This window comes from Panthera uncia (assembly GCF_023721935.1).
Source record: "Panthera uncia isolate 11264 chromosome D3 unlocalized genomic scaffold, Puncia_PCG_1.0 HiC_scaffold_8, whole genome shotgun sequence".
Taxonomy (NCBI): domain Eukaryota; kingdom Metazoa; phylum Chordata; class Mammalia; order Carnivora; family Felidae; genus Panthera; species Panthera uncia.
Genome location: NW_026057586.1, coordinates 64,808,350 through 64,820,632, shown reverse-complemented (window position 1 = coordinate 64,820,632; position 12,283 = coordinate 64,808,350). Strand labels below are relative to the sequence as shown.

The window sequence follows — 12,283 nt, the reverse complement described above, 5'->3', positions numbered from 1 at the left end:
AGTGGCCTCCCAGGGGCCACCTATTGCTCAGGTGGAAGATCTAGGCCACCCTGGCCCTGCTGGGGCAGTGTCCAGGCCTCTCAGGCTGCCCAGCCCATTGGCCACCCACTTACCCACCAGGTCACCAAGACGGTCAAGACGGTGACCACGAGAACAGTGCGCCAAGTGCCTGTAGGCCCAGATGGCCTCCCCCTGCTGGACGGCGGCCCCCCGCTAGGCCCCTTCGCAGATGGCCCCCTGGACCGGCACTTCCTGCTACGTGGGGGTGGCCCAGCAGCCACGCTTTCCCGTGCCTACCTCAGCAGTGGGGGCAGCTTTACCGACGGCACTGAGCCCCGTGATGTCCCCAGCTACGGCAGTCTATCCCGTGGGCTGGGTGTGCGGCCCCCACGTGGCCCCCTTGGCCCAGGCCCCGTGGATGGTTGCTTCACACTGCCTGGCCGACGTGAGGCCTTTCCTGCAGGCCCTGAGCCTGTGCCGCCAGCCGGCCGCTCCCAGCCCGAGCGCTTTCAGGCGGAGCCATATGGTTTGGAGGATGACACACGCAGCCTGGCTGCCGATGACGAGGGTGGCCCGGAGCTGGAGCCTGACTATGGCACTGCCACTAGGAGGAGGCCTGAGTGTGGGCGTGGCTTTCGCACCAGGTGAGCACCCTGTGTCCGGCCACTGACTGCCTCCAGGAAGTCTGCCTTCCACTCCCCCACCAGAGAATCCTCCACAGGAAGTGTAGCTGCCAGGGCTAAGTTACACATGTTAGTTTGAATTGGACTGAGTCCTTTTCAAAGACAGCAATAGGGCAGCCTCTGGGATGGTGGAGTTGCAGTTGGTACCCTCCCTGTGGGTCTAGGACATTAGGGAGGTTAGTGACAGTGCCCAGTGCCTGCTAGTCCTGTTCTAGTCAGATAACCGTGAAGACATGAGCACAAGAGGCTTAGCACATTTCTCTGAGTTTGAGGCTCCAGCCTTTCCCTGGGCCTCAGTTTCCCCTACAAAAGCAGCCAGAACCTAAGCCACCCAGCTCTTCCTAGCACAGGCTCTGGTTCTGTCATCTCTGCCCTCAGTTCCTCTATCTGTAGAGTGGGAACGTGATCACAGCCTTCATATGGATTGTGCTGTGTGACCGCAGACAAGACACCTGACCCCTCCTAGCCTTAATCTCTGCCCTAGGAAGTGGGTTTGATGGTGACAACCCACAGAGACATCTTATGCTCTGGGGGACTGGTGGCCTGAATGCTCCTCATAGAGTCCCACCAGGATGGCTGTGTGCAGGGGAGGGTCACCTCCTACCTGCAGATCCTGGCAGATCCTGCACTGCAGAGATGGGCCTCATGGAAAGGCAGGACTCCCAGTCATGGACACAGATGTTTCATAGAAACGCATTTAGCTCAGAATTGGGGAACACTGCATGGTGATGAGAGTGAGTGAGTTCCCTGATGCAAGCCTTGGTAACCATTGGCTGGTGTTTGGCTCCATCATTGTCTGGGAGTCCGTTCTTGCTGGCCTAGGTCATGACTCTCAGCACCCACTCGGTGCTTGGGGTCAAATACCGAGGTTATTGGCCTATCCCTGCCCTTAATGGGTTCATGGTCCCCCGGAGAAAGTATGGTGAGGCCACTCTGGAGCAGGCATCTTGTGACAGTGCTGAGATGTTCATATGCCCTGCCTGCCTGCACAGGGCCTATGAGGATGTGGCAGATGATGGCGGTGAGCTGATGGAGGAGCGGCCCCCGTTTCCAGCTGCGACAGCACCCCTGGCCCAGCCAGAACGGGGCAGCCTGGGTAGCCTGGACCGGGTGGTACGGCGGTCGCCCTCAGTGGACAGCGCCCGTAAGGAGCCACGTTGGCGGGACCCTGAGCTGCCGGAGGTACTGGCCATGCTGCGGCACCCCGTGGATCCCGTGAAAGCCAACGCAGCTGCCTACCTGCAACACCTGTGCTTTGAGAACGAGGGCATCAAGCGACGTGTGCGGCAGCTGCGGGGCCTGCCTCTTCTCGTCGCTCTGCTGGACCACCCAAGGGCAGAGGTGCGGCGGCGGGCCTGTGGGGCACTGCGAAACCTTTCCTATGGCCGAGATACAGACAACAAGGCTGCCATCCGCGACTGTGGCGGTGTGCCTGCCCTGGTGCGCCTACTGCGGGCTGCCCGGGACAATGAGGTTCGAGAGCTCGTCACAGGTGAGTGGTACCTGGGTTCCCCACATCCCTCAGGGAGGAGGAGAGCGAGGCTTGGCCAGAAAAAGACCCCCCTCCCCCCACCCACCCATTTAGTCAGGAGTCCCAGCTGCTGGGGGGTAGGCATCAGGCTCAGACTGAGTGGTCCCCAGTGTCTCTATCTCTGGACTTTGCTGCCCCTCAGGCAGGACCCCTCTCCACTTGCCCCCATGTCCCTGTACTCTCCAGGTCCAGCCTCTTGGTCCCACCCTCCAATGGGGCAGTGGTGAGTGATTGTGCCTCATGGGACCCAATTGGCCAGATAGGGTCACATGACCACTTTGGGTAGAGCCAATGGAGCAGTAGTCCCATCCACCCATGAGGTTGAGAAGGGATGGAGGAAGAGAAGGTACCTGTGTGTCTAGCCACAGGCTCCTTACCAGCCCTTCCTCTGCGTCCCAGCCCCTCTGATGCTTCCTCCCAGCCAGTAGCTATTATTGAGTGCCTGTGCACATCTTGCCTGGGCCAGGGTAGGCACCCAAGACTCCTCATGGCTTTTGTCACTTCCTATCTTCTTTTTTTTTTTTTTTTTATTTTATTTTTGGGACAGAGAGAGACAGAGCATGAACGGGGGAGGGGCAGAGAGAGAGGGAGACACAGAATCGGAAACAGGCTCCAGGCTCCGAGCCATCAGCCCAGAGCCTGACGCGGGGCTCGAACTCACGGACCGCGAGATCGTGACCTGGCTGAAGTCGGACGCTTAACCGACTGCGCCACCCAGGCGCCCCTGTCACTTCCTATCTTCTAATCTGATGTAGGGCTGACGAAGGATGGGGCAGGTCCTGAGCAAGGTCACATGGGGAGGTAGGGAGGTCACTGCCTGTGTGGTCAGCACTGGCTGCTTGATGGCATCCTGCAGGCACACTCTGGAACCTGTCATCCTATGAGCCCCTGAAGATGGTTATCATTGATCACGGCCTGCAGACACTAACCCATGAGGTCATTGTGCCCCACTCGGGCTGGGAACGTGAGCCCAACGAGGATTCCAAGCCAAGGGATGCCGAGTGGACAACAGTCTTCAAGAACACATCAGGCTGCTTGAGGTGTGGGTGGGGGCTGGGCTTAGGCATTCCCTGTGAGGTCACCCAGGGCTATTCCCGGTCAAGGAGGCGGGAGCCAGGCACCAGAGCCTACATGCAAAACTGGGAATAGCCATGTTCTCATGTCCTGTAAAGTGTGGAAGAGAACTAGCCACCCAAGTCTTAGGAGCTTCACAGCCATACCACAGTTCCTGCCTGAGTCCTGAGAATGGGGCTTGATGAGGCTGTACTCAGCCCAAGGGCAGCCTCTGGACAAGGTCTGCTATGCTGTCATGTAGTACCCCATGGCCCCAGCCCTGCTCAGTTTTGATACACTCTCCTATCACCGTGACAGCCAGGGTAGGGGGAGCCAGGACCCTCATCTTCAGGTGGCCTCAGAGGCCTCATTCTACCTCCTTGCAACCTCTGCCCTCACCCTCCCACCCTGTGGAGTCCCCACAGGCAGCGCTGGCTCCCCACTGTCCTGCCTGTCCATCAGGATGTACCCCCGTGGCCCTATGGGGTCCTCACCTCAGGGTAAGGTGGAGCCCAGAACTGCCCGTGGGGTAGGGAAAGCCCATAATTGCCTGCAAATGGACTCACACCTCTGGAGCCACTTCTGCCCATTTCCAATTCAGCCGGTCATCAGAGAAGGCCCTCTGCGCCATACAGTTGCCTGGCTCAGGCTCCTTCCTGGGGTCTCAGTGGTCAGGGAACTGTCAGTAGCCCCAACAGGGTGGTGTCAGAGCCTGTTTTACAGATGAAGACAAGACCCCAAGGCCAGGTGAGGGCTGGGAATTTGCCATGGGAGCCAGGGGTCACAGGGCTTGCTCTTGGCCACCCAGGAACGTGAGTTCGGATGGTGCAGAGGCCCGGCGCCGCCTCCGGGAATGTGAAGGGCTGGTAGACGCCCTGCTGCACGCCTTGCAGTCAGCTGTGGGCAGGAAGGACACGGACAACAAGGTGGGTGGAGCCTGGCAGGGAGGGCTCTAGCAGGTCCCAGGCAGGGGCAGTCTCATAGCTTCCTACAAAGGGTCCTGGGAGATGGAGCAGGAACCGGACCCAGGGGGCCCTAAACTATCTGGGCAGTACAGGGGGAGTAGGCATACCGGTCTCGGGCAGCGCCCTGGGCATGGACCATCTCATAGTGGCCACACTGAAGTGGACATTCCCGAAGCCCTGGATGAGGTCCTACACACAGTGTGTTTTCCACCTTTTTTCTTCCTCAGCCCTTCTCTGGGAGTTCTTAGCCACATGGGCCCCCTAGCTTAGGCCTTCCCATCTTTGCATCCCTGGTTCCTTCTGTGCACACTGGCTGTGGCCAGTCTTCGCCAGGAAGGTTAGCAGTCTCCGTGCCCACCTGGCCCTGCTCCATCAACTCTCCTCTCCCCACAGTCGGTGGAGAACTGTGTGTGTATCATGCGGAACCTGTCCTACCATGTGCACAAGGAGGTGCCTGGGGCCGACAGGTACCAGGAGGCTGAGCCTGGGCCCCCAGGCGGTGCTGCAGGCTCCCAGCGCCGGAAGCGGGATGACGCTGGCTGTTTCGGTGGCAAGAAGGCCAAAGGTGTGTGGGAGGGACTGGGGTACCATTCTAGGACTCCCCATGCAACCCAAGGCTGAAAGTTCTTCCATACCCATGGCAGACACGGAAGCCAGAGACCACCTGGTCAGCTCCTGATGGGCAGGTGGGGAAGCCGGGAGCCTCGGAGGCTGGGCCCAGCCCCCTGGGTCATCCAGCTGTCAGGCCGGCGTTCCCTCATCTGCACTGTGGGTCCCCCAGGGGAGGACAGGAGTGAACCTGTGTGGTGTCCCTGCTGCTGCCTCGACTCGGTCCCTCAGCTCTGGGAAGGGTTCTATGGGTTCATGTTTGGGAAGTATCAAAGACGATGCTGCCTCCTGGCATTCATAGAGCACCTGAAGACCCTGAGATGCCCTGAGGGCAGCACCCCACCCTGCCTTCACACCATCCTGACCAGCATTTGCTAGGTACAGCTTCCAGGATCTGCATTCCCTGGCACCTGCCGGGTGACATCTGTACACTGCCTTCACCCACTCCTCCCCATCATGTGGACCTGTTCTGATTCCAGGCCTCCCCTTTCTTATCCCATTTGCTGGCACTCAGCCCTCCAAAGTAATCGCGGTAGGATTCCATGACCCATCTACTCAACCCAGGGTATTCAGTGGGAAGTTGAGGCCTCCTGGGAGGGTGTTGGGGGGGGGGTTGCTGCCCACTCAGGCTCGTCTCCTCTCTCCTGTGCTTCCTCCGGCTGCCCAGAGGAGTGGTTCCATCAAGGTGAGTCCCTGTTTGTCCTGCTGTCCAGGCCTGGTGGGTGCAGTGGGCACCAGGGAGGTGCCCCCTGCCCTATTGTTTAGGCAGTTATCTCCATGACAACTACAGGGCAGTCCAGTCTCAGGGCCCTGCCCCATCCCCAGTCCCTTCTCCAAGCAGCCATTTCCATGACAACTGTGTGGGCATGACAATGGCAGGAATGTCAGCCCTGGACCTTTTGGGAGGCCAACAGGCTGTTCCTCTATAACTTCAGACTCAGCTATCCCTGCAGGGCTGGAGCTGGAGCTGGAGCAGGAAGAGCCAAAGAGGGGGCAGGGCCTGGATATATTCGTCCCCAGGGGTAACTGAACAAAGTCTGTCCCTGGGAATGAGGCAATATATGGCTTAGAGGGACGACAGAGAGGCCCCACGAGGCTGGGATCCCAGATCATCTGAACTCTGCTCTGCTGCTTTTCAGAGGAGAAGCAGCTCCCTCATCTGAGATGAGGGTGAGTGGGAGAGAGCGAGCTCATTCATGGAGGTGTGCAGGCTGAGGCTGACAAGTGTTAGGTGGGGCTGCTGTAGGGGCTCAGCCTGTGGGCCGAGGTCTCTCTTAGCCAGCAGACCCTGGGACCAGGTTCTGACCCCAGGTGGGCATTTCCTTGTGGCTGGGACTCTTGGCCCCAGCTTTGCTTTACTGTTCAACCAGGCACATCCTGTCCTTGCCAATCCTCAGCTTTGTACCTACCTGCCACCCAGCCTGGGCTCCTAGCTCCTGGCAGCTGCAAGGCCTTTGGGTGGTCTGCAGTGCTGCTCCCAGCATCTGAAGGAGATGAGTTCTGGCTTCTGGGGGCAAGGCTGGGACATCCACAGTCCCCACTGCCACCACTGCCCTTCTCCGGCCCTCCCTGCCTACCTAAACACAGAATAGTGTTCCATTGCCAAGACCTCTTGGGGGTGCTCTTGGGTTTGCTTCAGGAAGGAAAGTGCTGTGTCCAGCCCTCCTGATGCACACCCATTCTCTGCAGAGTCTGCTTCACCTCCCCCTACTCTGTTCCAGGGAAGAAGGATGGTGAGATGGACCGGAACTTTGACACGCTAGACCTACCCAAGCGAACTGAGGCTGCCAAAGGTGAGTGGGTAGAGGCAGAGTTCAGGCACAGGCCTATCCAGGTAGTGAAGCTTTGTGCTACTAAACAGGCTTGAAGGGCCTTGGGGATCTGATGGAAAATAGGACCACAGGTATGGGGTTCCCCAGAGGACCATCCAGTCCCTGGGCACCTGCTAAGGGTTCAGAATCAGGGCCAGTTCCGTGGGTCACTTCAGGCAGTGGGGGGAACAGGCACAGAGAGGCCAGGCGATTGCAAGGTCACACAGCATATGAAAGACTAGAGGGGCTAGAGTGAGGCCTTCGGTGAAGGGCAGAGACCAGGTGGGCAGGACCTTCCAGTATCAGCTGAGGAGCTCACATTCACTCAGGGTGGTTTGGGAGTTGGGGTGTATAGTCATATCTAGTACAGAGGCTGATCACACGGGGGGCAGAGTAGTTTGTCTTTCTTATCCCCTGTCTGGAGCCCTGTGTGCTGGCACTGGGAATCCAGCCTGAGTAAGAGAGATCTGCCCTAGTGAGTCCCAAGCCACAGCCCACCCTGCAAGCCCAGACACCCCCAAGCAGGGTGGAAGACCCCGGCCATGGGAGGTCTAGAGGAAAGCATCACAGGCAGAGGGACCAGCTCCTGCAAACACCCTGAGGGGTGTTTTGCATGGGGGACATTCTTGGAGCATTTGGGGAACAGGAATCCCAGGGAGGCTGGAGTAGAGGGACCAAGGAGGCATGAGGAATGTGGAGGGGGTGATGAAATGTCAGGTGGGAGGACCCGGAAGAGGGAGTAATGTTTGGGTACAGGCCAGCTGAAAGGCTGCTCAGGCCCTCCTCTCTGAGTGCCTTGGGGCAACTCTGCTGCAGCCCGGAGTGGTTGAGCAGGTTGTAGACAGAGAAGGCAGGCCCTGTTGCTAGGGGTGGCCACTGGAAAGAGCTTTAGTTACATAGGAGGGAATAGGGCCCTGTTGCTAGGGAGGGTGGGTCTTGTTGCTAGGGCTCCTCCTCTTAGTTGTACAGCCTATCTACATGGGCGGGCGGGCTCTGTTATTAGGGAGTTTGAGTCCCGTTGCTAGGGAAGCCACCCTGGCTGCCACCTCCCTCCCTACCCCTGACCTCCTGGATGCTCTGGCTGCCAGGCAGGTCTAGTACCATTTCTTTTGCACCAGGGGCAAAGGAACAGTGACCTCACTTAGACCCACTGCATCTCACTGAGCTTCTGTTCTTCCATGAAATGGGAATGCCTTCTCCTTTGGGTGGCCCATAAAGAGTGAATGCATTGATGTTAAATTTTCCCTCACTGCACCACACCCATCCCTGGCCCCAGCTGACTCTCACCCTGGGAGGAGAGGGGATAATGGGGGCAGGTGTGGGTGACTGTGGGTGGTGGGTGCTCTGTGCCCAGGCTTTGAGCTGCTGTATCAGCCCGAGGTGGTACGTCTCTACCTCTCCCTCCTCACGGAGAGCCGGAACTTTAACACCCTGGAGGCTGCCGCTGGCGCCCTGCAGAACCTCAGCGCTGGCAACTGGATGGTGAGAGGCCAAGCCTGGTAGGGAGGGGACAGAGAAAATCTTAGGTATCCTGTTGGTGCCTGCCTCTGACTTTGTCCAGGTTGGGAGGGAGAGTAGGGGACACCATGTCTCCCCGAGGTCCAGGAGGTTCAAGGTTCCGGGCGGTTTGGGGCACAAAGGATGCAAGCTGGAGATAGAGTTGAGTTGCTTGGGTTGGATTTTGTCATGCCAGGGAGGAGGGTCCAGCCAGAGGGAACAGCCAGGGTTCAGGTGGGAGAGTGCCCGGGCATGTAGTCATGCCTGAGTGTGCTGAGCACCCTACCTGCTCCACTGCCACAGTGGGCCACGTACATCCGCGCCACGGTGCGCAAGGAGCGTGGGCTTCCGGTGCTCGTGGAGCTGCTGCAGTCCGAGACTGACAAGGTGGTGCGCGCTGTTGCCATTGCCCTCCGCAACCTCTCGCTGGACCGGCGCAACAAGGACCTCATTGGTGAGAACACTGGTGGGGCTGAGCCAGGATACAGAGCCCGGTGGTCTGCTCTGGGGTCCCACGGGCAGGGGCAGAGGGACGGGCAGGGTGGGGAGGTCAAGGGCCCGGCCCTGCCCCTGTCATTCTGTCCCAGCCACTGGAGCTCATGTCTTCCTGAATCGTCTCAGAGCCTATCCCCTGTACACGGCAGGTGACGTTGCAGCTTCCTGGGGCTTTCCTGGTGGAGGCCCTGTCTGAATCCCCTTCCTTCCCGCTGTGGTGAGCAGAGGCGTGTCCTAACACTTGCCCCTGTCCTTCAGGGAGCTATGCCATGGCGGAGCTGGTGCGGAACGTGCGCAATGCACAGGCTCCGGCGCGACCTGGTGCCCGCCTGGAGGAGGACACGGTGGTGGCTGTGCTCAACACCATCCACGAGATCGTGTCTGACAGCCTGGACAACGCACGCTCACTACTACAGGCCCGAGGCATTCCAGCGCTGGTGGCACTTGGCGCTACCAGGTGGTTGAGGGCCTGGCCTGGGGAGGGTGGGGTCCCAGTGGGAGGGGGGCGTGGCCGGTTGCTGACCCCGCCCTGGACCTGGCTGCAGCCAATCAGTACGTGAGGCGAAGGCCGCATCCCACGTGCTACAGACTGTATGGAGCTACAAGGAGCTGCGTGGTGCCCTGCAGAAAGATGGCTGGACCAAGGCACGCTTCCAGGTGCGGCCTGCCTGGCTTTTCTTTCCCTCTTTCACTTCTCCAGGCCAGGTCCCCCACAGGAGCGCCCCTAACCCTATACCCTATCCTGTCTGTTTTGTGCACCTCTTCTCATACACAGTCAGCCACTGCTACTGCCAAGGGACCCAAAGGAGCACCAAGTCCTGGAGGCTTTGACGACAGCACGCTGCCACTGGTGGACAGGAGCCTTGGTGAGTACCGAGTGGGGGCATGGAAACCTATCCCTAAGGTATGAGATGCTCCTCTACCCAGGGGCACTGATAGTGACAAGGCAGGTGAGGGCTAGGGGTGGGGGGCGCTTTCCTGGCTTGTAGCCTCCTACCACCTCTACACCCATGGTGTCCACATTGATGTTAAGCCGGGGTGGTGCTGTCAATGACAGAGGTGTGGCAGAATGGTGCAAAGAAGTTAGTGATGAAGAGGCCAGCTGTGCTGGGGGTCTGTCTGTTCTGGTATCCCCACTGCACTGTATCCCCAGCCACCTGGCTTGTGCCTTGCAGATGGTGAGAAACCGGGCAGCCGGGACGTGATCCCCATGGAGGCACTTGGCCCAGGTGAGTGCAGATAATGCAGGGCGTCTTGTTTTCTGGGGAGGAGGAGGGGAGAGGTGCTGAGATGGGCCAGGTGGTTTTGTCTTGTGTGTTTGGTGCTGGAGAGGTCTTCCAAGGAGGTGCTGGTTGGAAGAGATTCAGTTTAGTGGTACTGGTGAGAGGGGTGGACAGCCAGGGAGGGGTCAGTGCCTAGCTGGGATCTGGCCTGCCAGCTGCGGGGGACTGGGTGGGGGCTGGTGTGTTCTGAGCCACCATCATGGGAGGGGTCGTGAGAAGACCTGACCTAGTCCTCCCGCACAGTGCTGGGGCAGGGTAGGTGGGCCCCCCCCTGCATCTGGGCTGAGAGGGAGATCTGCTCCTGTGGTGCCTGCCCCTCAGAGTTCCCCTCATGTCCCCACCCCAAGATGGATACTCTACTGTGGACCGGAGGGAGTGGAGGGCTCGAGGCAGTGACCCTGCGGGGGAGGCCTCTGAGAAGGAACCGTTGAAAGTAAGTGGCTGTGGGCAGGTGCCTAGAGATGTGGCATAGCTAGGGCTTGCCTGAGAGGGGCGCCGGCGAGGTGCTGAGTTTAGGCTGCCCAGTCAGCCTGGGGTGGAGCTCATCTGAAAGGCAGTTGGGCTGGGAGATCAAGCCTGACGACCGGCCCTCCCGCCTCAGGAACATTACCAGCAGAGTCAGTCTATGGGTACAGGTGACTTGAAGCTCATATGCACTGGGAGAGAGGGGGCACGGGACAGGGTCGCTGCCCAGAACAACGCACAGAGCCAGGGGAGTCTGAGCAAGTGTGTCTTCTTCATCTTTCTCCGCCTGTGTGTGTGAGTGGGCAGTGGGTGAGGGCCCACCATGGTCCTGCCTCCATGACAACACCTCCCAGTCCACTCTGTGACAATCCCCTGGCTTTGGGCACAGGCCTGTGTGTGTCCACGTGTCACTCCGCATCTATGTGAGCCACACTAGCTCAGCTTCCCCTTCCTGTGCACCCTGTCTCTGGCCTTACCCGCTGAGCGGCCCAGCCCCAACCTGTCAGCACTGACTAACATGCTGTATTCTGCCTCTAACGCCCTCCTGCCCACTGCCCGTCCGCTGCAGCCCGACCCCGGCAGGAAGGCTCCGCCTGGGCCCAGCAGGCCTGCGGTCAGGCTGGTGGACGCCGTGGGGGACGCTAAGCCTCAGCCCGTTGACTCCTGGGTCTAGCTTGCATGCCTGGTACGTTCTCTCGTCTGGTTTTTCATTCAACTGTTTCCCGTCCTCTGGGCAGGGGCTTCTTGTTAATCTCTGCTGGCTGCATGTTCTTTCCCTCCGTGCTCCCTGGTGGGACCCTGACTTCAAACTCATCAGGCTTAAATGCCCATTTTATGGACAGGCTGAGGTCGGAGAGGGACATGCTTCCCTGGGTCTTCAGTCCCAGCCCAGGTCATCAAGGACCCAGAGGAGATAAGGCCAGAGAGCAGGGATGGTCCCCCCACATTTAAATGCCCTAAGCACAGTGCCCCCACTGGACCAGCAAGTCAGATTGGCCCTGATGCCCAGACTCTTGGGGTCAGCCTGCACCACTCATAGCAGCCGCCTTTATCCACATTTTCATTGGCATAGCCTGTGGAGGGGTCCACCTAGCCACCAGGCCACCCTGCTCAACCTTCCCCCTCTCCCTTCTTAGGGCTCGGGCCCAGCCATTTGTTCTTAGGGATCTGATCTTGGGAAGAAGGGAACTCCAGGGCCGGCCCTCACAGACCCTGCTGTGGAGCTTGGAGCCCCCTGGCGCCAGGGGTTGGCAGCGCCTCTCACCTGGGAGCCAGGGCCGGACATTCTGGACACACCTCCCTTCCTGCCCCCCCTCCTAACTCCTTAGGCTGAGTTAGCTGTTTACTGACATGGTGCTGTGTGTGAGTGAGAGAGAGAAGGCCAGTGGAGCTGCCAGGGTGGGGCCCAGGGAGGTGGCAGGACAAGGCACCGGGCTTTGTTTTGGGGCTGGTAATGTAAAAGAGTGTGCTCTTGTATGTGCAAGGCCCCAGAGGAGTCTAGCAGGGAGGGGGGCTCAGGGAAGGAGTTTAACTCTGGAAGCTGGAGGGGATCCACTGGGCTCTGAGTCTCACCCTGCATGGCAGACAGAACACGGGCAGGGGCTGGCCGTGCAGAGAGGCTCTGGAGGCAGTGAGATGGGTGTCAGGAGCCTTCTCTGAGCGACTCTGGCCCAGGCCATGGCTGCCAATCCTGTCTGCCGGAGCCCTGAGTCACACCTCTGGGACTGACCTTCGGCAGCAGCGGGGGACTGCTGCCTAGTGCCTGCTGTTTGTGACTTAAAAACAGAAGAAGAACACTGACAAAAAGCATTAAAAACAAAACCAAAATAAGACTGTATTGGTAAACACCTAAATTTTTGTAAGAAAATTTAAAAATTAAAAAAAGCAACAA

The 12,283-nt window shown here is 59.2% G+C and overlaps 1 protein-coding gene across 3 annotated transcripts in view; it reads left to right on the top strand.

Annotated features, from left to right (window-relative positions):
* ARVCF (ARVCF delta catenin family member) overlaps positions 1-12,039 on the top strand; it is a 49,483-nt gene extending 37,444 nt beyond the window's left edge. The window contains exons 5-19 of one of the 3 annotated variants that reach the window (XM_049620580.1): positions 121-644; positions 1,676-2,175; positions 3,071-3,254; positions 4,076-4,193; positions 4,626-4,797; positions 6,563-6,634; positions 8,007-8,134; positions 8,453-8,603; positions 8,903-9,101; positions 9,190-9,301; positions 9,420-9,510; positions 9,820-9,873; positions 10,275-10,360; positions 10,961-11,077; positions 11,529-12,039. In XM_049620580.1, the coding sequence (XP_049476537.1) occupies positions 121-644; positions 1,676-2,175; positions 3,071-3,254; positions 4,076-4,193; positions 4,626-4,797; positions 6,563-6,634; positions 8,007-8,134; positions 8,453-8,603; positions 8,903-9,101; positions 9,190-9,301; positions 9,420-9,510; positions 9,820-9,873; positions 10,275-10,360; positions 10,961-11,065 (2,496 nt within the window). In that variant the 3' untranslated portion in view covers positions 11,066-11,077; positions 11,529-12,039. Of the gene's footprint in view, positions 1-120; positions 645-1,675; positions 2,176-3,070; positions 3,255-4,075; positions 4,194-4,625; positions 4,798-6,562; positions 6,635-8,006; positions 8,135-8,452; positions 8,604-8,902; positions 9,102-9,189; positions 9,302-9,419; positions 9,511-9,819; positions 9,874-10,274; positions 10,361-10,528; positions 11,078-11,528 lie in introns of those variants that run through there. The other 2 variants (XM_049620581.1, XM_049620579.1) reach the window with 2 other exon arrangements.
* The last annotated feature ends 244 nt before the right edge of the window (positions 12,040-12,283 follow it).